General features: G+C 41.4%; 1 protein-coding gene across 3 annotated transcripts in view; it reads left to right on the top strand.

Moving 5' to 3' along the window:
- The window catches only part of LOC133488900 (ephrin type-B receptor 1-B), a 196271-nt gene that overhangs the window by 148601 nt on the left and 24571 nt on the right, over positions 1–23099 (top strand). For 2 of the 3 annotated variants that reach the window (XM_061797415.1, XM_061797412.1), the window contains 5 exons: positions 6225–6387; positions 13979–14087; positions 14877–14941; positions 20347–20535; positions 21390–21637. In XM_061797415.1, coding sequence (XP_061653399.1) covers positions 6225–6387; positions 13979–14087; positions 14877–14941; positions 20347–20535; positions 21390–21637 — 774 coding nt within the window. The remainder of the gene's footprint in view (positions 1–6224; positions 6388–13978; positions 14088–14876; positions 14942–20346; positions 20536–21389; positions 21638–23099) is intronic. The other variant, XM_061797414.1, reaches the window with a different exon arrangement.

Below are 23099 nucleotides of genomic sequence, written 5' to 3'. Positions count from 1 at the left end.
CCTGCAGCCCCTCGAGTTGCTAAATTACTGGGTAATGCAACTATAAAAGAATATCTGCTAATAAAAGCAGCATTTCTGCACCACGCTTCTGTTTCATACGTCTCTCCAATTTGAAAACAGTTTTTTGATTGGATGCGATTGTCCCAGCATGCCTTGCACCGTCAAGTAATCCTTAACCCTGCTGAAAGTCATCTTGCTGTAATTTGCATTATGCAGACGGCACTCTCGTTCAATTTGCAATGCCAGTCCTGCGACATCACATTGTCACACCTTTATTGTTGGGAATTCTGCTCATTTGTTATGTACAACCATGTTATTTTCTGCCTTGTTGGGGAATGTTTTCTTTTGTAAATTTATGACAACATTGTGATTTGATAATAGTGTGGGAAAAAGCAAGGCTCCATGTCCAATTGAAATCTGCAAAATCTTATTTCAATGGTATTTCTTTGAATGAGAGATCACTAGAAAAACAAGTAGGCACTGCAAATGCTTTGCATGTAAAATGAAAGTACAAAAATGCCTGAAGGCTGCTCTCACCTCCTCACCTGATGCCACACATCATTTTTAAGCAAGTCATCTCAGGATACTTAAAGTTTTGAGAGGCAAAAAAGTGGAATATTGTGCTCTTCCCTCCATTTTCCCCAACAGCTGTACTATTATTTTCCTGAAGATTTTGGGAGGGTGGAAATAACACAGCATATCAGAGGTCAGGCCCTCCATTAAAGCTGGAGCAGAACAGCCCCTTGTGAGTTTGCGTTTGTGTGTGTGTGTTTGTGTGTGAGAGAGACAGAGAGCGAGTGTATAGGTGCTTTAGCAGCGCTATGTGCCATTTAATAGCAGAATTTTTTTTCCCCTCATGTGGTACCAAATTCTGAACTGTTGGAACAACTCCACAACTCTTGAAATTTCACTTTTGCTTCTTATACAATTATGAACTCCTCAGAAGAGAAACTCAAACGAACAGAAACAGAAGACGCACAGATATTATGCAGACGACTTTAGATTTCAAATAGAAAATCAGGGCTTTGCATTTCTTCCTTCAGAACCACTTTCTTCTCTCCCTCTGTTTGTTTCCACACTCCTCTAGCTCGTCAGTCTCCAGGTGAGCAGAATATAGGGTACAGTCATCCCAAAGGAAGTGGCTGAAAAGAAGATGAAAAAATAGACTAGGAGAACTGAGCCAACTGAAGTTTTCCCTCACATTTAGTCTGTCTTGCACGCTAACATGAATAAGGCGTCCTTGTAGGACCTCAGGAGTGGAAGAGTCATTATGAATTGTATTTGTATTCAATTTCTTCACATTCCATACAGATTCAATAATACGATTGCTTCTTTCTTCAATCATCCGTGGAACCTCTAAAGTTTGACAAAATCCATTATTAGACACTGGTTGACCTTCACAATAAATGGAAAAAAAAAAAGTTCTTATATTTCCATTGGAAAGCCAGTGGAAGCCTGTACGTTGGGGTACGTTGGGGTTGGCTAAGGTGGTCGGTGCCTGTCGTGGCGGCAATCCCCGAACCCGTTGGTGGACACCAACAGTGAGGGATGCCGTCAAGCTGAAGAAGGAGTCCTATCGGGCCTTTTTGGCCTGTGGGACTCCTGAGGCAGCTGAAGGGTACCGGCTGGCCAAGCAGAATGCAGCTTTGGTGGTCGCTGAAGCAAAATCTTGGGCATGGGAGGAGTTCGGTGAGGCCATGGAGAAAGACTTCCGGATGGCTTCGAGGAAATTCTGGTCCACCATCTGGCGTCTCAGGAGGGGGAAGCAGTGCACCATCAACATTGTATATAGTGGGGATGGGGCGCTGCTGTCCTTGACTCGGGACGATGTGAGCCGGTGGGGAGAATACTTAGAAGACCTCCTCAATTCCACCGACACGCGTTCCCATGAGGGAGCAGAGCCTGGGTTCTCTGAGGCGGGCTCTCCTATCTCTGGGGTTGAGGAGCTTTTTAAGCACCTCGGTCCGTTGTGGTAAAGAAGGAGCTAAGCCGAAAGGCAAAGCGCTCGATTTATGTTCCTACCCTCACGAATGGTCACGAGCTGTGGGTCGTGACCGAAAGAACAAGATCCCGGATACAAGCGGCCCAAATGAGTTTCCTCCGCAGGATGTCCGGGCTCTCCCTTAGCGATAGGCTGAGAAGCTCGGTCATCCGGGAGGATCTCAGAGTAGAGCCGCTGCTCTTCCATATCGAAAGGAGCCAGATGAGGTGGCTGGGGCATCTGATTCGGATGCCTCCCGGATGCCTCCCTGCTGAGGTGGTCAGGGCATGTCCCACTGGGAGGAGACCCCGGGGACGACCCAGGACAAGCTGGAGAGACTACATCATTCGGCTGGCCTGGGAACGCCTTGGGATCCCCCCGGAAGAGCTGGATGAAGTGTCTGGGGAGAGGGAAGTCTGGGTGTCCCTGCTAAAGCTACTGCCCCCGCGACCCGACCTCGGATAAGCGGTAGAAAATGGATGGATGGATAGATGGATGGGCATTGGAATCATCATTCCCCTGCTATATCGCAGAATTTTTAAGCAATCATTTTGTATGGGATTTTACAGTTCGGGCTGCACCAGAAAAACTGCGACCTGCGTCGTGTTTTGAGTCTCCACATAGAATACACAGTACTGTATTTTATTTAATTTTTTTAATTGAACCTCAAAAACATGAAGCAATTGTAAAAGTAGAAGCAGATGGCCATGAAGAGCAGCAAACAGGCAAGAATGTGGAGCGAGTCTGGATATTAAGAGACTTTTGTCAATGATCAAAAGCCCCATTCTCTCTCCATGCTTTGCTTTGTAGCCACAGGTACATATGAAATTATAAATATACTTGAATATTATCGTAAAACACAATGTGTATATACAGGTCGCAGCGCACTCACGCGTCACTTGAGGTGCGGCGGGCCTTACTGTAATGCCCTCATGTGGGAACAGACAGCCACAGTTTTAAATTTCTATTCTATCAAAACCCCTTTTAAAATCTTCTCCTTCATACGGTATACTGCACCCCCTTCCCATGTGTGAGTGTGTCTGTGTGTCCATGTGTGCAAGCCTGTGAGGAGGACACATGGTACCCCCAACCATGCCTGTCTTTGCGCCAAGTGGCCATGCTGTCCATTTTGCGTGGTTGGCATTTTGGTAAAGCGCGCAGACACACGTGCTTACATGCACACACACACCATGCCGTTCCAGGTTTGTAGACGATACTTTCTTGCAGAAACAAATAGAAAATAGTGGATAGGAAAAAAAGTGAATTCTTTATTGCACTCACATTTGGCTCGTTGAAAAAAAAAAAAAAAAAGTGTTGTAGCCAAGAGAAGTAGAACTATTGGACCATCTCCGCAAAAAGATTACAATAGAGCCACAATTAGTCTAATGGATTGTTTCCAAATTTGACCACTGTCGTTCCTTTTATGTGTGCCCAAGATGCCAGGTAGGCGGGATAATTAGTTGTTCAACACTAGCTCACAGTTTTAGGCAGGCATTTTGTTGCAAGTCTATCTAAAATATTTTTGTTACACACACCCAATTTCGTGCCTTGTCGCTTGTCATCGTGGTGGCACAGGTTAGGATGCGGTCCTTCTAATTCCCATTGATCATCAGCAATAAAGACCGCTTCAGTTTCTTGGCAATCCCCCCCAAACCTTCTGCCGAATAATAATTTGAAGTGCGTGTGTTTTTGTGTGTTTTTGTGTGTAATCCCCGTTTGACTGGCAGCATGAACGAGCCCTTCCAAGCTGGTACACCCACAAGGGATGCTCCCCCATTGGATGTTTGCCATCTGTCGGGTCACCTGTACTCCTCCGAAAACTCAACAGATGGAGATGTGGTTCTTAGAGCTAGAGTTTGGAGTGGGCCAATCTTGACACCACCTAGTTGCACTCAGCGGTGGCCTTAGGACCTGCTAACTGGGTGGTGTCTGCTTTCCAGTTAGTTAGCTTTGGCGGGTCCTCAGCCACTTTACACCGAAAGAATATACATTATGTATTCAGTTCATTGATGCGATAATAGATGGTGTGATGCCATGGCCAAAAGGTGTAAAATGATTAAACCTGGTACATTTGATTCAATTTTAAGAACCTATTTTCCCAAAATAGAACATTTTCCAGTCTTGAGCCCAAACATTTGTCTTCATCAAGCCAATAAGAGCTAATGTGATTATGTTCAGAATGATAACCGTGTTTACCACAACGGCAGACCAAGCAGAATGAAGCAATTCAACCAATCAGATTAGATTATAACGTTAATGTTGTTTATCTCTTTCATACTCATATCACTTCCTCATCCTAAGAGAAGAAGCTAGTTTTTGTGTGTTCCCATAGAAGGCATACATGTTTCATAAGACACAGTCCAGCGTTTAGCTTTATTAAACCACATTTTCACAGATCTATGGACATGTCCGTCAGCCTCCCTGCTGATCCTTTCAACAATATGTCTTCATCAAGCAATCAGCAGCCTGCAGTCATGTTTGCTGTGTGGTGTGCTCTTATTTTCAGGCTGTCATATTCACTCTGTATTAGGAGGTGGCAGCCATCAGAAATTACTGATGGGCTATTGCCACCTATTACCATATTATTACCACCTTACCAAGCCAAATTATCAGACCAGAACCCCCTGTGGTACAAATTATGCATGCTGTATATGATGAATTGCAACATACGTAGTAGACTACTTAAAAAAAATAATAGTAATAATAATATTTTTTGACAGAATGAAATCACAACACAACTATCAACAAGTGCAAAAGGAGTTCTCAGCATTCCTTCATCCGAATTAAAAATTTAGGTGTACTGTGGAACCTCAATTTTTGTGATAAATCCATTCCAGACAGTGTGACTACAACCAAATTATACATTACCCAAAGCAATACTTTCCATAAGATATCATGTAAATCAAATTAATCCATTACTAACACCCAAAAAAAAAAACATAATTTTGAGAGACTAATGGCTGCTTTACATATAAAAACAGTGCGAAATAAATGACTAATGAAGTGCATCACTTTTCCATTTATTGAAGACTTAATGGCGTGTACAGCAAGGATGGGAGCGAGGGAGCCATTTTCTGAGTTCTTTCTTGAATCCTTAGTCTTTCTCGCCTTCTTTTTCAAATGACTGGTACTTTCTGTCGGAACTTCTGTTATATTGTGTAAAAATGATTCAACAGACAGCGAGGTGTATTCCACAATGCAAGCCTTTATTTGCGACTCAAGCCAATAACAAGCCTCTCGGTCTGCGCGGCAAACACTAAGGCAACATCGGCATAAGACATCCTGTCAAAATTCAGGGCTTCAAAATAAAACCACACCAGTGTAGTAACAGTTTCAGCACTCTTTATTTGGCCCTATGGTGGTTAATTTAGCAGTTGTACGCAAACTATTTTGAGCTTCTTTATTGAGTGTGACTGTTAAATAAGTCACCATGTGGCCCAAGAAAGGCGGTAAACCTGTTATTGTACTATGCGCTTTTATTTTGGTCTGACTTTTCACCGAATGTGTTACACAGATCTTGCCTGAGTGTTGCTGAAAAGATCGGGAGGGTTATTGCTCTGAATTGTTAATATAAAGTTTGCATTGTGGAATGTGCCTTGCTGGCTGTTGAACCCTTGATACAAAAATTACGAAATGCTTCGGATAAACGCGCTTGGATTGAAACTGAATCGTTCAAAAACCAAGGTTCCACTGTGTTGTTCTAGATCATTATATACAGTGCTAGTCAAAAGCTGCTCATGATACTGTTCTAACTTTGGACTAGTTCTGTACTTTTTCATTATTGTCATTATTTTTTGTTTGCTGGAAATCACCTTCTTTGCAGGGTAACCACTTATGTTACCTAATATGGTAAAAAAAATAAAGCAGAGTTGTTAGAGCAATAAAATGATTTTCTGTGGCCATAAATGCCTCTCAATAGGCCTCGGTAAACAATGGAGGAATATGTAGCAAAGCATATTGCGGTAATTAAAGTGTCTTATAAAGCATATCTGAAGAGACAAATGCGTGAAGCTGCTCTGTAAAAGTGTGACTGCTGTGCCGCTATCGACTTTGTGAGTGAGCGTTACTATATGAATGAAGCTATGCAGTAAGCACATAATGTCCCTTTTCAGTTCCTATAGGAACAGCTTACACTTTCCTGGAAAGACTTTCTACACTATTTCGGAGGAGGTTTTTTTTCATTTTCATCTCTGTGCAGTGTTTTCATCCCTAATGTGTGTCGTGTGTATATTCGTGCTTTCAGGACCACGCGGAGATTAACTCCACCATCCTGCGAAGCCAGACTAACACGGCACGTGTGGAGGGCTTGCGCTCGGGCACTGTGTATGTGGTCCAGGTGCGGGCACGGACCGTTGCTGGTTTTGGCAAATACAGTAGCAAGATGTGCTTCCAAACCCTCACAGATGGTAAGAATCTACAAGCCAGGAGAGACTGCTCACTCTGTCCTCTGTTCTCTCCCTCACACTCTATTTCCCTCCCTCTCTTTCTCTCTCTCGCTCTCTCTCTCTCTCACTCACACACACCAATACTTGACGTCTCAACATTGTATTTGTTATTGCGGTATTATTAGTTGGTGAGATTAATGTGGAGCGTAGTGTTCAATTGCACTCCTGTTTCCACAGAAAAATTAATTTACTTTACGCTCAGGTTCAAGAGTGTGTAAGTGTGTTTGTGTTTGTGTGCGTGTGTACGCGTGAGTGTGTAGATTATGGCGAAAGCAGGATATCTTTTGTTTGTGCAACTAACTGTGCTTGATCCAGAATGCTAAACTAATTTGTTTTTCACCCAGCCATTCCAGCGTTGGAGTGCAGTGATTAGTAGTTGATGAGATCTTTGGGGGGTGAGATGGGAGGGGGTTGAACATAGAGAGAGGGAGGAGGGGTCTAAAGATGATCTGCAGAAAAAAAAAAAGAATTGAGGACTAGCAATATGGTCAATCCATCCATTTAGGCATCAATCTGGCCTGTGATATTTCACAGCCTAATTGTTTCAGCTGCACAAAGTGATAATGCTATGATTATTGCTAATATAATGTCTTGAATATGATGCACATTTTCTTTTTATCAAGGTTTGAATGTGCTGTGTTACAGAACTACTGTTAAACACGATGAAACTGGTTGTATAGTAAGTGCAAAAGTGAATAATACGACAACAAATCAAGAATCTTTACAAACAGCAACCCTGCATCCAAGACCCCCTTTAAACTTTTTATTTTTGAAGCATTCAATTAAAAAAAGGTGCGAAGGTCTTCTTGGATGTTAACTTGTTGTTCGTGACGCTTCTTTTTAGTAGTTTATATATTTTTGTATTTATTTGACCTTTAACTATCCGTCTAAGGAAGTCGAGAACAGATTTTCTCACCATGCCGACCTGGCAGCCGACAGTTGTACAACATTTATGTATAAGTCACTTCAAAAGGCACTGGAGAGACTGAAGTGACAAACTAGCATCTTATTTGCATAGTCTAACATTGAAATGAGTTCCAACAGAGCATCACAGAATGTAACTGGATTAAATATCATGAAACCTCTGTTGCCATACTCGGTGTAAGAATAAGAAACTGTGTACTCACCCTTTAAATCATGGCAGAATGAACACAGTGAGGGAAAAAAAACATTGATGGAGGAAGTCGCCTCATGTGAAGACTGTGTACATTTTGTTGTTTTATTATTATTATTGACTTAGCCGTATTCTTCTGAACAACCTAAAAAGAAAGGTGCGTAAGATGTCATCATCACTCCTATATGTTCAATTTCTGGTTGTATGGTTGTCTTCATATGGTTGCCATCACTGCTACTCGTACTGTATTTGTTGGTATACAAAAAGTAAAACACACTTCGTTAATCCTAGCATACTGTATATGTTTGGTAAACTGAGCTGAACTGAAAATATGCCTCCAAAGTCTGAAGGGGACTTTTTTTTTTTCAAAAGATTTTGGTTTAATTTGTAATTGTACAAGTTTAGTGGTGTAGTAATTAACACCACCCTAAAAATGTTTATAGTTGCCTATATTAATAGTTCAAACTGTAAATCCACCACACTATGATCCAAAAACACTTCAATATCATTTCAAACTCATCTTACATTACCCACAAGAATAAATGGCTTTCAGATTATTTAAATTTTAAAAGAAAAGTGGCACCAGAAGTGTGCTTTTCTCAGTGCAAAAATATGTAACAAACCTCCGCTAACAATCCAGATGAAACTAACCCCTTCCCTGACATACAAAGATTTTACAACAGTCAAGATGTATAACCTGAAGATACCCCCTTGACACCAGTTACTTTCCAATTAGTCAGGGCTTTGGCACCATCTTGAGGCATCTTAGAGCATATTAAAAGAGCACACAAACCGAGCGTATCAGTTTTTCAGGAAACCGCTAAGGATAGGTTCCGCAGAGAAAAAAAATGCGAACAGGTGAATTCGTGGCTGGTGTTTATTTACTTTATTCCATTTTATGGTTCCACTGTATTTGAAATACGCAATACACTTTGATGCCGGTGGTTTTGTTCCATGTCTGCAAATGTATTAAATGTTTATTTTTGACGATATATCGTATTGTTGCTAACCATGGATGGAAATTTGATGATGGTGAAGGAAGACGTGATAAGAATGGCAATGAATGTTGATCATTGTGGCTTAAACAGATGCTGAGGCACATTGATGCGCCCTCTCAGTGTTTACAAATGTTCCCTCAAAACAAAGGCACACGCTTCACGCTGGCTGTTTTTCATTTATTGGCTCGCAAACACCTCACGATATTTGTCAGAGCACTTAGCAGCAGGCGCTGCCGAGCCACTAACGCTCGCACCCGTTGGCTTCACCTCCTGGTGCTACGCTGGTTTTGCCTTCCTCTCCTCAACACCGCTGCTCATGTGGTAAAGCGTGGTCGTCTTTCAACCTTTGGGTTGTGGGTTCGATCCTCGGCCCCCGTGATCATGCCCAAGTATCCTTGAGCAAGATACCGAACCTCCAGTTGCTCCTGATGCTGCATCATCAGTAAGTGAATGAAGAGAGTGTTAAAGCACTTTGAGTAAAGTACAGTACAGTAAAGGGCGATACAAGTGAAAGCTCACTTACCATGTTGGTATTTTGGAATGGGGGGGTGCATTTTTGTTAATATTTGAATGGGTTGGGTCGGGAGGATGAGGAATATTTAACTCAACGTTAATGTTTTTGTTCTTCACTGAAAGAAGTGATTGTTCACAGAGAGCTAAAACTTGATAAAGTTCTAATTACGAACAAATCTGCCGAAATGTCATGCTGTATAAAGGGAAAGTAAACCCAAGTAGTCAAAACTTCCTGGTTTATTTTAAATGTGAAATCTTCTTTATCTGCTGCTCTTTACTTAAATCTAGAAAGTATATATTCTAAAAACATATGTTTAAAACACTGCATCTGCTCGCCTATGGGGCCGCCATTTTTGCGTCATTATGTGTGCAAAGTCTACTGACAAAACCAACAGAGATGGTAACTATTCAGCAACGACAAGATATGCCTGGATCAGACTACAAGGGAAAAAAATCGGTCTTTCACGATTGCACTATGTCAAACTACTGCCATAAAAACTTGCCAAAAAACTTCGGCCAGACAGTTGCAACACTACACGAAATGCATTCCGATAACACCGCATCCCATCTTTTAAGATCACTGGGCTTTATCTTGTCAATTCAAACACTTTGGGAGAGGCGGAACCAGAAAACGTGTCACCGGTCAACGAGACCAAATACACCCGTTACCATGGCAACGACAACAACAATGGATTGCGGCAGTGTATTGTGTGGGGATAAAAAGAGCAAAATGAGGGAAAACGTGTGGTGTGTCGTCACCCTTGGACAGGAGAAGACGTTCATTCAAGGATTCCTTAAGGTATGTTCACATACTTTTAATACGATACGGCTCACAAGCAGGCAACAAAACGTTATGTTGCCTAGCAAGTTTGTGCTCGCACTAACAGTTGTATGTAAACATGCCGGTGTTCTGTTTAATCATGCTTTAAAGCATCGGTAAACATTGTTTTGTGCGCATGAATAAATGTTGACAATGGTAAGCACGCGGGAGGCGATGCGCCGGTCACAATACGCAATTCTGTTGGTCGACGTCAAGTTACGCTGTCAGAGAGGTGTCGTTGACATCTAACACGACACGAAAACTATCCAAAAAAATCAAACATGCTTTTCATTTTGGGATCGTAGGGTCAAATAGTTGGTCATGGATTATGTCAGACTACAAGACGTTTTGTCGTTCCCGACAAAGGAAAATCGGCAGCGCTAGCCAATTGGGCCAATACTGGGGATAAAATCAGTCGTCTGATCTAGGCATTACACATCAGTCAGATCCATATAGCCATCCAGCTAATGGCAGACGCGCTTACTCTCAATGGCTGTTCTCATCAGTCATCAGTTGCCGGCGTTAACGGCTAGTGGCTAACAGCTAGCTGCATTGGCCACTTGGCTGGCGACTTTTGACATCAGTGGTTTAGTTCCCCCTTTAATTGTATTAATTTACATGGATATCTTTTATGACAAAATAAAAGGCTGATATTTATGCTTATTATTTCAAAAATCCCCCATCTTAACTTCATGTAAATTTACTGGCGTCTTTACAGAAATGTATTGGAAATGTTCCACTCCTTTGCAACCCTAATTCCCATAAAACTCTACAAAGGGTCCTTGTCAACACACGCACGAAGCAGTTTGATTGACAAGTGTGCTACCATTGCAAAATAGGCTAGCACCCTGAACATTAAACTGATTGCAAATGGCGCCTGTTTACCACTGACCAGGTTGTGTGATTTTCCACTGTCAGGGTGCACCACCACTCCGCCAAAGAGGCCATCTGTCTTGACCTCTCACACCCGAAATTCATCAAAAAGAGAACGACCGCCGGCGTGTTAGTCGAGGCGACAGCCTTCACACACTTTCCTGATAAATGCGCGAGCTGAAAGAGTGTGCAGCTGCTGTCACACTGTGTCCTCGTGCATCCCAGCCGGCTCCTACGCCTCGCTTTTATTATCTTCTTTTTTTTCGCCCCATTCTACATGGAGAATTGGGTTTAGGAGCAGATGATTTGCCTTCACCGTGCAAAATCACGCATTGCTTTCACTGCCAAAGTCGCTGGGAGATGGGCACAGATGAGCGTTTAGGCAGCCTGCCCCAGTCAGGGGTTCTTAAATTCTTTAGGTCCAGAGACCCATGACAGGGGCCATTTTTTTCCAAGGACCTTCTCATAATGTTAACGGCAATTAGATGCAAGTTGGTTACAAAAAGTCTACACACCCTTGTTCAGATATTCACTGTGTTCCATAATACTGTATATTGAATACATTTTGTACCCATCTCCTGACTGATACTTTTGGACAATGAGAGCCCTCTGATGTTGTGGAAGCTCTCTGCAGTCCATGGCTTGTGCTGGAATATGTAATGGGATAAATGACAGAAAAAGCCTATTCGAACATCTGAACTTCATTTGAGGTTAATTATAGCCACTTTAAATGGTGACAGATGTGTGCTGACTCCTATTTAAGTATGTTGGATGTTATTGGTTAATTCTGAACACAGTCACATCCCAAGTTTATGTCAGGGTGTCCACACTTCAATCAGTCATTCAATCAATTAAACTTTAGTTCTGAATGCATTTCAAGCAAAACGCGTTCTCAGTTGTTTTTTTACTTTCCCTCTCGAAAATATTTTTTTCAAGTGAGTTGTACAGGTTGCAGGTTACATTAATGGCGGAAAAGTTTTTTAAATGATTTAGTTTGGTCTTATTATTTATTTCACAAAAACGTGGCATTTGAACAAGGGTGTGTAGACTTTTTCATATCCACAGTCACTGCCAGTTTTTTCTTCAAAGGTTTTCCATATTCAGGGATAACGTTTAACATATTTGCTATGTGCACCCCTTTGTCCCATGGGAACATTTTAAACTGAATATTCATAACCTGTATAATAGAAAGCAACTTAACCAAATGTAACTGAATTAATTTGAAAAAGAAATGCATAGAGTTGTTACCAGATGCTGCCAACAAAGCAAAACAAATATACAACGGTTTTTTTATACACGTCACAAGCTGACTTTTCATGACTGCCTGAGTGTACGGGGGAACACAGTATTTAGGTTTTCTATGTGATGTCTTCTGGTACAAACCTTGTGAAACAGCATTCCAAAATGTAGTTTCTTTTTCAGGTATGGCAATATTGAAAGATGAGGGCCCACTTGTCATTCTTTTTTTCTCGCATGAGTCGCACGCCGCCTCACTTTCTGCATCGCTCGGTCTCAGTTTATCAAACACAACCTGTCACTCAGCGCTGCGAAAGCTCGCCGAATTTCAGTCAGCGCCTCTCAGCTGAGACATCTGTATGTTTTCTTTAGCCGTCAGACACCCAGTCGTACCATTCTGCACACACAAAGCACACACTCACGCAAAATGCCGAATGCATGCAAGCATGCCCTTTCAAGTGGATGTATTTTATTTATTTTTTTCATATTTTCTGTCATACAGTAATGTGCCAAAGTCTTCGGCCCTTGAGTCGCACGCCGCCTCACTTTCTGCATCGCTCGGTCTCAGTTTATCAAACACAACCTGTCACTCAGCGCTGCGAAAGCTCGCCGAATTTCAGTCAGCGCCTCTCAGCTGAGACATCTGTATGTTTTCTTTAGCCGTCAGACACCCAGTCGTACCATTCTGCACACACAAAGCACACACTCCCGCAAAATGCCGAATGCATGCAAGCATGCCCTTTCAAGTGGATGTATTTTATTTATTTTTTTCATATTTTCTGTCATACAGTAATGTGCCAAAGTCTTCGGCCCTTGTTAGATTTGTTATGTTGGCAATGCTGTAATGCCCATGTATTGGAAAGTTCAGTCTATTGAGCACACAGGTATAATAAGCCACACCCACTAAATATAAAAATCTGAACTTTTTTACTCATAAATCGCACTGCTTTATTAGACACGTACTCATTTGGTCACCACATTCAAGTAATCTTTCCCCATTGAAATAAATAGAAATGTAATTGACCCATTCCAGCCCCCACTACCAACAATTTTTTTTGTAAATTGTACTTTACATAAAAAAATATACAGTAATAGCATACTGTAATTTAATAGAATGTAAATAACTAAACAGTTTTTGTATCATGATTAATTCATTGTGCAGCTCCTTCTTGGCCACCAGGGGGCAGTCTAATACATACATACAAAAACAAACGAAGAAGATAGTCACAACTGTTCAGTAAGCTGCAGGAATCTTAGTTGTGTTTCCACAGAGGATTAAGAATATATGCCTCTTTGTATTCTAATGTAATGTCTGTCGACATGTGTTCCTGCAGTGTTTGTGTTCAAATATTCATTGCTTAAAGGGTTTTAAGACTGTGGCATCGATACTAGTTTTGTTAGCTTGTCTATGCTGGTTTGCATTGTGTGTTAGCATTAAGCTAGCAGACTTTCATAAGGGAAAGTTATGTTTTTTTTTATATACACAGTGTGTAAATCTCTTTGTTTTATGTTTAGTTTGACTGTAAACCTCAACTGGGATTGGCAATAAATAGCTTTAAGCAAGCCCTTGGGCTCTTTTTTGACAAATTGTTCACTATCTGCCAAACTGCCGCTTGATGCTGTGAAGTTCGCTGCCACCATCAAGCGCTTGTATCTCGGATTTCTGTTCACTAACCCTAAAAATAATTTTTGGTTAGTATGCAGATTTCTTTTCCTGGTGATGACCACTAGGAATTCCATTATGATTATTGGTGAGTGGTGGATAGTGCCATTGAAATGCCTACACCCGCACTTGAATCTGGATCTTCACCTCACTCTGAGATGTTCATATAAAATAACTAAGAAGGAGTCAGCCAAGTATTTTCCGTAATGCATGGTGACATGTTAAAGGAGCATTGGACAGCCCAACTAAAAAAAAAAATACATGATAATTTGGAGACGGCTGGAACGTACTAGAGTCAAGGAGTGTTCTTAACATCTGTCTTTTTTGCATTTTAGATGACTTTAAATCGGAGCTGAGGGAGCAACTTCCTCTAATTGCGGGGTCAGCGGCAGCAGGAGTAGTCTTCATAGTTTCGCTTGTTGCCATCTCCATCGTATGTAGCAGGTAACCACAATTCCTTTTCAGTGCCCCCAGTGCATAATTGTTTTTTTCTTCCTCGTGATGAAATGCTAGCCAACATTTACTGTTTTATTTATGTTGTTTTTCCTCCTCCACAGCTCCACTCCCCTCTGGGGCATTGAAGTAAATGCAGGGGTAGATTCGTGACAATATAAACTTATAACAAATAATATTAATGTAATGGTAACACTGCACCTCCATGTGACCACCATACATAATCTCTTTGCTTTTCAATATAATTTATATTCCCCCGCAGTCATATTGATAATCATATCCCTGGGAAATACTTGGTACATAAGCACATGCAAATAAGCTGCTTTATATTGCAGGAATGCAAGCAAGCATATTCCACAATGCAGCATAGTTTCAAGTTAAACTGCTCCAACGTTTGCCTTGTTAGTGAAGTCGAGCTGATTTAATTTGGCATTAGCCGGTCACTCTGTCACATTGCTAAGGCGTCCTTGCTTTAGATAGTTGAAGGTCACATTTTCTGCTGAGCTGTGCGCAACTTTGAGCCTTCACAAAAGAGGCCGGGCTCGTTTGATGGCGTGGCAGAGGAGACATGAAAAGCAAAAGCGATCCGATCGAGATCTAATTAAAACTCAGCTCATTTTCATGAACTTCATTGAGCATCGCAGACACCCACCCATCCCTTTGCAACAGATTCCATTTGCGCCACGTTTTATTTTGTGGCATTTGCAGTACCCCTGTTTATGCCATCTGTCATATGGTCTTCATTTGTCTGGTTCTCTTCTCTCCTTGTTGATCCATTAGGAAAAGGGCCTACACCAAGGAGGCAGTCTACAGTGACAAGTTGCAACATTACAGCACAGGAAGAGGTAAGTCCACCATCAATAAACGAGACGCTTGTCAAATATATTTGTTGGATAGCTCAAATTTGTTCAACTCATAGTAGCCATCAATGGTTTGTATATGAATCCAAAATATAGGCCACCCCTATCCCTTGCAAAGTAAATGTGCAGTATACAGTATTTTCTCAACACACAAATACAACATCTCTTTTTCTTGGGTGCGAGAATAGCATATCTCTAGTTATAACATTTCGGATAAATCCTGGAAAATGTGCTTGAAATTCAACAAATTCTTTCATCACAAAAGAGCTGACAAAATTGCGAAATGATTCTATTGAGAAATAGAAAAAGAAAAATGAGGTCTACTTGTAAACGTGACACGTTTCCGATTAGGTAATTGTAAGTTCAATGTAGTTAGTTCTTATACAGAAATAAAAGTGAGGTATACATCGGTAGCCATTCCTTTTCTCTGCGGCGCTGATGCTTACTACAGACGGTCATCTCTCAAGGCTTTAACTGTGGCTGTGAGTGCATCGTGTAGTAAGCACTCCTTTGACACTGACTGGGATGGAGCCTGGAGGACACACACAGCTTCGAACACACAAAAAGCCACCTATGAGTTTTGTGCCTCCAATGAAAAGTGTCTGTATTGCCGACCTCGCTGTCTGTACAGGGGGTCGCTCGAGGGGATAGAGCTGTGTCGAGCCTGACGCAGCAGTGTTTCCAACACATACTTTGTCTCACTGCTACAGCAAGCAGGACTCATTAAGGCTTCCACGGGCCAGGAGAGCCAAAACCGAAATGCCATGAAGACAGTAGATGAATCAAAGTCATCAATCATCAAATACGTCAATTTGCTGATAAGAGATCCTTTTCATAAGCCCCTTCTCCCCCACAATACAGACACTCAGGCAACCCACTATTCACCCTCTCCTCCGATGCCATAAAGCATTGTTGTCTTTCATTCTCCTCTAAGATGTGACTGACAGTTTGCTAATTAAAGTATTCAGTTCAACAATAAAAAAGGGACGCAAAACCAATTGTTTTCGGTAAAATTTCGACAAATGTGCCAGCTTCCCCTTCAGATGCCTTCTTTTCCACACACGTCAGGTGATGTGTCCTCATTTTCAGCCTATCTAAGGTGTCAAGAAAGATGCTGTCTCTACTGAAAATGTAGCAGTGCAGCAACAAAAAAAAAAGTATGAGTGGTTATCATTTCTTCAGATTAGTCAGGTGCTGTTTATGTGGCCTAGAAAAACAACCACTGATTTGTTTGATAGGCCACAAACACCATCAGCCTCTTAAGTATGCATCCTATACACACTCTGCCTGAATATTTTAGATTGTGTCCCACATGTCCACTTGCTGTAAGCTAATTACCAAATGAAGGTTGGAAAATGTTGCACGAAATGGCCGAGCAATACAAAGCCAGCATGCTTGAACCTAGGAGGATGCTTCTAAGCTCACAGACTGAAAATGGGATCTTAAATTCATCGAACAATGTAGGTTTTTATTCGTCGCCAAGTACCAATAGATTTTATTTATTCACATATCCAGTGATTAATTTGGGCATGCTCTTTATTAGTGTCATGGTCAGTGTTTTGGTTTGGGTTGTGTTTAGTTTTGGTCCATGTTTTCCTGTGTTCCATGTTTGTCGTGTGCTCATTAGGTTGTTGTGTCCACCTGTTCTCGTCTACTTTGTGTCGACCAATCAGCTCTCTCCAGCCACTCGTCTTGTCCAGGTGTTCCTCGTTGTCTCGCCAATTTGTTTGTATTTAGTTCCCTGGTTTCTTTCAGTTCTTGTCGGTTCATTGTCGTTGTCACATGTCTTTACCATGTCATAGTCGTCAGTTGTCTTTATCATTGTGGTATGTCATTGTCAGGTGTCATTTTCCCTATCTATTCCACGTCTTACTCACAGGTCATAGTTTGTTTCCAGTTTGAGATATTCAAGTGTTTCTTTGTGACTTTGGTTTGATTATCTGTTGTGGGACTTCGTTCAGTTTTGCTTTAGCCAATATCCTTGTTTTCCCTTTTTGAAGATTAAATATTATTACTTTGAGACTCCCGCACTCCTGCCTTGCCTGCCTGCTTCCCTGCAATTGAGTCCACCATGTTCTTGCCTTGCGTTACTCGCCTTCGCCCTAACCACGTACGTGACAATTAGAGCGTAGACCACTGTATGAGGAAAAGCTGTACAGCATATTGTCTGAATTGTTATTATCTTTGCAGGTATTAGCAGTTACCGGTGCATCATATTATGCGTTGATTTTTCTTTGTGGATTTTACAGAGTGAATTGCAAGTCCAAACAAACAGCTAATCAAAAAAAGCAATGTCTCTGATAAGTGAACATCACCTTGTGGGAAAATGGGTTTGAAATACTGTCACTGCTTCTAGTATTTTATGCCACTCAGGTTACCAGATAATGTAACTGAAACAGTATAAATCCTCAGTATGAGAATATCATTAGTTTGTGCAAGTGTGCAGAATGTTTTCACCATTGGTATGCATAGTTCACAATAATTACATTTTGTGCAGTTGATTTGACGGTGCATTAGGACCTTTTACTAAATGAGCAGGGCAAACTAATAGCGAGGTAAGTGGTGGACATTGGTGTAAGTGAAACGGTTCAGTGGAATCCAGTTAACATCCATCCATCCATTTTCTGAGCCGCTTCTCCTCACTAGGGTCGCGGGCGTGCTGGAGCCTATCCCAGCTATCACCCTGAACTGGTTGCCAGCCAATCGCAGGGCACATACAAACAAACAACCATTCGCACTCACATTCACACCTACGGGCAATTTAGAGTCTCCAATTCATGCATGTTTTTGGGATGTGGAAGGAAACCGCAGTGCCCGGAGAAAACCCACGCAGGCACGGGAGAACATGCAAACTCCACACAGGCGGGGCCGGGGATTGAACCCCGGTCCTCAGAACTGTGAGGCTGACGCTCTAACCAGTCGCCCACCGTGCCGCCTCCAGTTAACATAAATTTACATATTTAACTAAATTAAGAAAAAAGTTAAGTCAATAAATCACGACCCAGTCCAATTGTTGTCATTTCGGCACTTTATGCATCCATTTGATTAGAAAAAGAATGAATTTATGTCACAAGTTCAGCCCTGCAGTCGCCGCAACGACCTTTCACCTCCCTTGTGAAAGAATTGTTGCTTTCAAGGCTATGTAAAAATAGGACAGTGGTTTGGATACATTTGCTTCACACACACGGATGAAGGACTTGTTAAAATAAATAAATAAATAAATAAGCTGTTTCTTTTATGAAATGGCCATGAAAAGATGGTCCACATACTGTTCGATTTTAAATAATATATGAAATTGGTGTTAGAAGTGGGGACAAGAAAATAATGGGCTGCTCTTATGTATGTGCACAAGGACTTGCATGTATGGTAGATATATATTTGATTGTGCCCCCATATGTTTCTTGAAGTATCAACATCTTCCAATTTGATATATTGAGTCCTTACCAGTGGTGCTGCTGCAGCTCGGCAATACCTATAAACAAGACCCTTTTTTATGGAATGCCGAGCAATAAACCCTCTAATGGATTATCTTCAATCTGATCTGAATGAAATCTCTCATGAGCAATTAGGTTCACACAGATAGGGTTCAAGGCCATTAGTGGCGTAACCAGAATCAGCTTTAAGTGAAGATGGAGGTGAGCTTTCTTGATCCCTCCAAGACCAGACCTCATCTCGTCTCTATCTCTTGGGACCTCTCCATCGCCACGTGTGTAATGCAAATGAAAAGGGCCCAAATTGACTTGATTTAGATGGGTTTATTCCAATCATGCCCGCCAAGGTTTTTCCACTCCGCGAAAGAGGTCTGCCTCGGGTGCCAATGTAGAAAATGATGATTTGACATCTGCTTGTTTTCGGTTGTGTCCATCTTGCAGCGGCGTGTATTGAGTGTGTTTACAAGAGCGTTTCGGCAGCCATGCCCGCCCGCTCTGTCAACCCAGAGAATCTGGCATTTCATTTGCAGGTCCCAGGAATTGCGCTCACCTATCGCCGAGTGGCATAAAGAGCAAGCTGATGGCGCAGCAGTTTTTATCTCTTTATGAGCTTGTAGGGAAAGGCTGTGGGCAAAATTGGTTCTAGCACTATCAAAGAATTGAGAGACTGACTGCAAGGGGGAGAGATAGAGGGTAGAAAAAAAAACCTTCATTGTCTGTGTGGTCTCTCTTATTTAGATCTTCATCCTTTTCACTATCTAGTTTTATATATAAAGTGGAACCTCGAGAGTTGAAAACAACTTTCAGAAAACTATGCCTTTATTCTTGCAGAAAACATTTAGCCCAAAGCTTCATGTGTATCGAAGGTTAACTTTTTTCTTTTACTTTTTTTCTGACCGTCGGAGCACCTGTCTCCCATGGAGTAGATCAAAACAATTAGATGAGAAGAGAAAAGGAATATACTATACATCAAAAGTTACAGTATGTCCAGTAAGGCGACTTATATTCAAAGCAGTAAGAGGACATTGTACCTCAACATGCGAGCGACCCGATTTACCAGTTTTTCTTGATACAAGCTGTCGTTCGGACAACAAAAATCGGAGATGGCGCTTTATGGTGGCAGTGAACTCAACTCACTTTGCAACAAGCAGCAGTTTGGTACTTTGATACTGAACAAGTCTTCAGTTGAAATGTACTGTCAAACAAAACAAACAAAGAAAATTACAACAATTAAAATAACCAAATAGCTTTAGTTTAGATAGGTCCGTTTAGCTTAATGCTGACAAACAATGCAAAACGCCTTACATAAGGTAACAAATAGCATCAGTGTTGCAGTGTCGTAGCCCTTTAAGCAACCAATATTTGAATACAAAGGGTGAAGCAGATAATATAGCAATACTCACAGGCATATATTCTGTATCCTCTGCCAAGAACAATTAATATTACTGCAGCTTACTGAGGGGTTTTGACCGGCTCCATGTAAGGTTTCATAATGGTGGCAGTGTGACCCAGGAATGGGGTATTGCTATATCACTTATTTCCAATTGGGAAAAATAAAACAAATCCGATGGTTCCAGTCTATGACAAACTGCCTCCCCTTTGCAAACTCAGACTTTGCCAATCAGCATTTAGTTTTTTATCTTTACATGGAAGGTAAACTGCCTGTTTGACCCTCCACCCATACTATTTGATGTGTCAGATGTGTGCTGTAATAATCATTTTCATCTAGTAGTAGCCTTTCATTAATCTTAAGGAGAACCATATATCAACTTTAGTTGTCCTCATTAATACTGTTAAAAGCTTGCAGTGATGGGAACTGGGAAGTACTGCTGAATGTGATTGAAGTTACGACCTTAAGGTCAATTACATTCTTCAGCTATTAACACAAACACATCAGCCAAATGAAAAAAAAATAAAATAGATGGGTTTCTTCTTACTGAGCACCTTTGGTTGTTCTAGAACTCTCTTTGCGAGCCGACATGTCTAACTGCCCCTCACCACTGGGCTGCCCGACCCACTTCTCAGGCTCCCCAGGGATGAAGATCTACATCGACCCCTTCACGTACGAAGACCCCAACGAAGCTGTCCACGAGTTCGCCAAGGAGATTGATGTCTCAACTGTTAAAATCGAGGAGGTCATCGGTGCAGGTATAGTCACTCTGTGTCTATGTGTCTCTTACTGAATTTATTCATGTTGTATTACATTTTCATCTTTGTGGTAACACAGAAATTAGTCAGGGTTACGTAGACAGCCAATCAGGGGGACCCATGGACAGGAGCAGAATGTAGGCCAGCTACTGTGGGATTTACTGTAATTGCACTAGAAATGAGTTCTTTCCCGTATGTCCACTGCTTTACTGATTATAATTTCAAATATGTTATACAGTTCTTCTTCCCATAAATGATAGGCTGTAATTAAGATTGCTGTCTTTGTTTTCAAGTGATCAGGTAAGCATTTTCAGTGTGCTTAAAGATAAGGTGTTTCTTATATCTAGTAGAGCCTTCTGACACCATGTGATTGCTTTTATTGAGACTAAAATAGGACTGGTAATGAGTTTGTGCCTGGAATAGCTCCTTTAAATTTGTCCTTCTCTGCAAGTGAGATGAGAGGAAGCCACACAGCTTGAATTGTTGTACGACTACCGTGGGCTCCTGTGCGGGGAATCTGCAGGACATCTAGTTGATAGTCATTCATCAAACGGCTTCGACATGTTTGACATCGAATTCTTCAAATTTATGTCTTTCATTATAGGGAATATGTGTCATGCTTTTGGGTCTAAGCCTCTGAGTCGGAAGAGGAAACATTCAAATTGAGGTGACAGTGTTAGTCGAATGCAGGGCAACAGTTCAGCTTAATACAGTATATGATGACCTTGTCATATGACAGAGCCCAGGGCCACAAAACTCAAAGTGACAAACCAGGAAACCAGGAGAAATTTGATCCAAAGCAAATATGCTGTCCTTGTGCTTAGTGACGACACTGGCTTCCTCTTATATTGTAGGTGAATTTGGGGAAGTATATAAGGGCCGTCTGAAGCTGCCCAGTAAGAGGGAGATCTTTGTCGCCATCAAAACCCTGAAGGCGGGCTACGTCGAGAAGCAGAGGCGTGATTTCCTGTCCGAGGCGTCTATCATGGGTCAGTTTGACCACCCCAACATCATCCGCCTGGAGGGCGTCGTCACTAAGAGCCGACCTGTCATGATCGTCACAGAGTTTATGGAGAACGGAGCCCTCGATTCGTTCCTTAGGGTGAGTGACTCTCTAAATAGATGCCGTCGACTGTAACTGTTGGTTTTATTATTATTGGAGTCATTCGAGAGTTTGACCAAATTCAAGACAGGCAACAGTTACTATGGGAGAAAAATGAATGAATCCCATAAAAGAGGGTTCTGCTATAGCATGCCTATGAAAATCAAATGTCCGTCTGACTCTTGGCTCACAAAATTGGCAGTAATGGTCACTTCGTACAGGGTTCCAACTTTTTTTTTTTTACCACAGCTCCATCTGTTGGATCTGGTGCTTCACAGCCCAAAATGAGAAAAAAAAAAACATTCATTATTTAATGAACAATTAGCATAAATTATTACATGGTTTCTTGTGCTGTCTCTGACTGCATAGACTTTATCATTGGGGTAGGGTTGGCGTTAGGGTTAGTCAATTTACAAGCAGTACCGAATACTTCATTGGTCCATCTACTTCTTCTCATTATACGCAGTACAGGTGACTGGTCAGTCATTACCCTCTGCATCTGTTTACAGAAGCACATAGCATCCAGCAACTATGAAATGAATTACAATTAGGGAAAAGGCCATTTCTAAGACTATAGTTGGATGATGTCACTTAGTACCGGTAGCCATTCACTAGCCTCATTTAAGGCACATAGACTTCAAATTTTACACACGTTAAGCCGTTTGAAAGATAAGGTTTCACTGTACGTGGTGATTTTCAAACGCTCTATTGTTAATGCCCAAAACTATGATTGGACCTCTGGCTCTTTGTTTTATATTAAGAAACTTAATCAAAATTCAACTCACTTTTTTTCTCCTTCAATCTCATGGACGGCTGCGCCGCACCACTTTGATCTTAGGCGGGCTTTATAGGGTTCTTTGAAGCTGGCTTTGCTAACCGCCACTTCCAACTTGTGTTTGCATCGATCTGTTTCACCCTCGTATTTGTTCCTATGTTCCAGGGGAGTTCAAAGCACCTCTGAGCATTCACAACAGGGGCATGGCCACGGCGCCTGTATGCTAAAAAGAGAAAACGCAAACCGGAATTGAACAGTGTACTAACACAGTTTAGTTGAAGTAATGCAAGTACGCCTGTAAATTGATTGGAAAATATTCTTTATTTGCTTATTAAATGAAAATAATTTCAGGATGCAGATTTACTACTACACATATAATTTGAAAAAAAAAGGAAATGGTGTGATGAAAATAAACAATCAAATCATTCCTTGGAAAAACAGATGTGTCTCAAAAGGCAAAGTAATAACAGAAACGTGCAGTGGATATAAAAATCTACACACACCCTCTTCAAATCCCCCCAAAAAACAGAAATAATTTAGAAACTCGGAAGTACTGGCTGTTTAGAACATGATAACAATCTTCCATCTCCTTCTTACGTCTAGGCTATCGGGTAGGGTGGCATGTTGACTTAAACAAGACATGCTTTTTTTTCACAATTTAAAACTGTGTCCAAGTGACTTAATAAC

Source organism: Phyllopteryx taeniolatus, chromosome 14 (assembly GCF_024500385.1).
Source record: "Phyllopteryx taeniolatus isolate TA_2022b chromosome 14, UOR_Ptae_1.2, whole genome shotgun sequence".
Classification (NCBI taxonomy): domain Eukaryota; kingdom Metazoa; phylum Chordata; class Actinopteri; order Syngnathiformes; family Syngnathidae; genus Phyllopteryx; species Phyllopteryx taeniolatus.
Note: the sequence above shows the minus strand (reverse complement) of the source record. Positions and strands in the feature narration are given on the sequence as shown.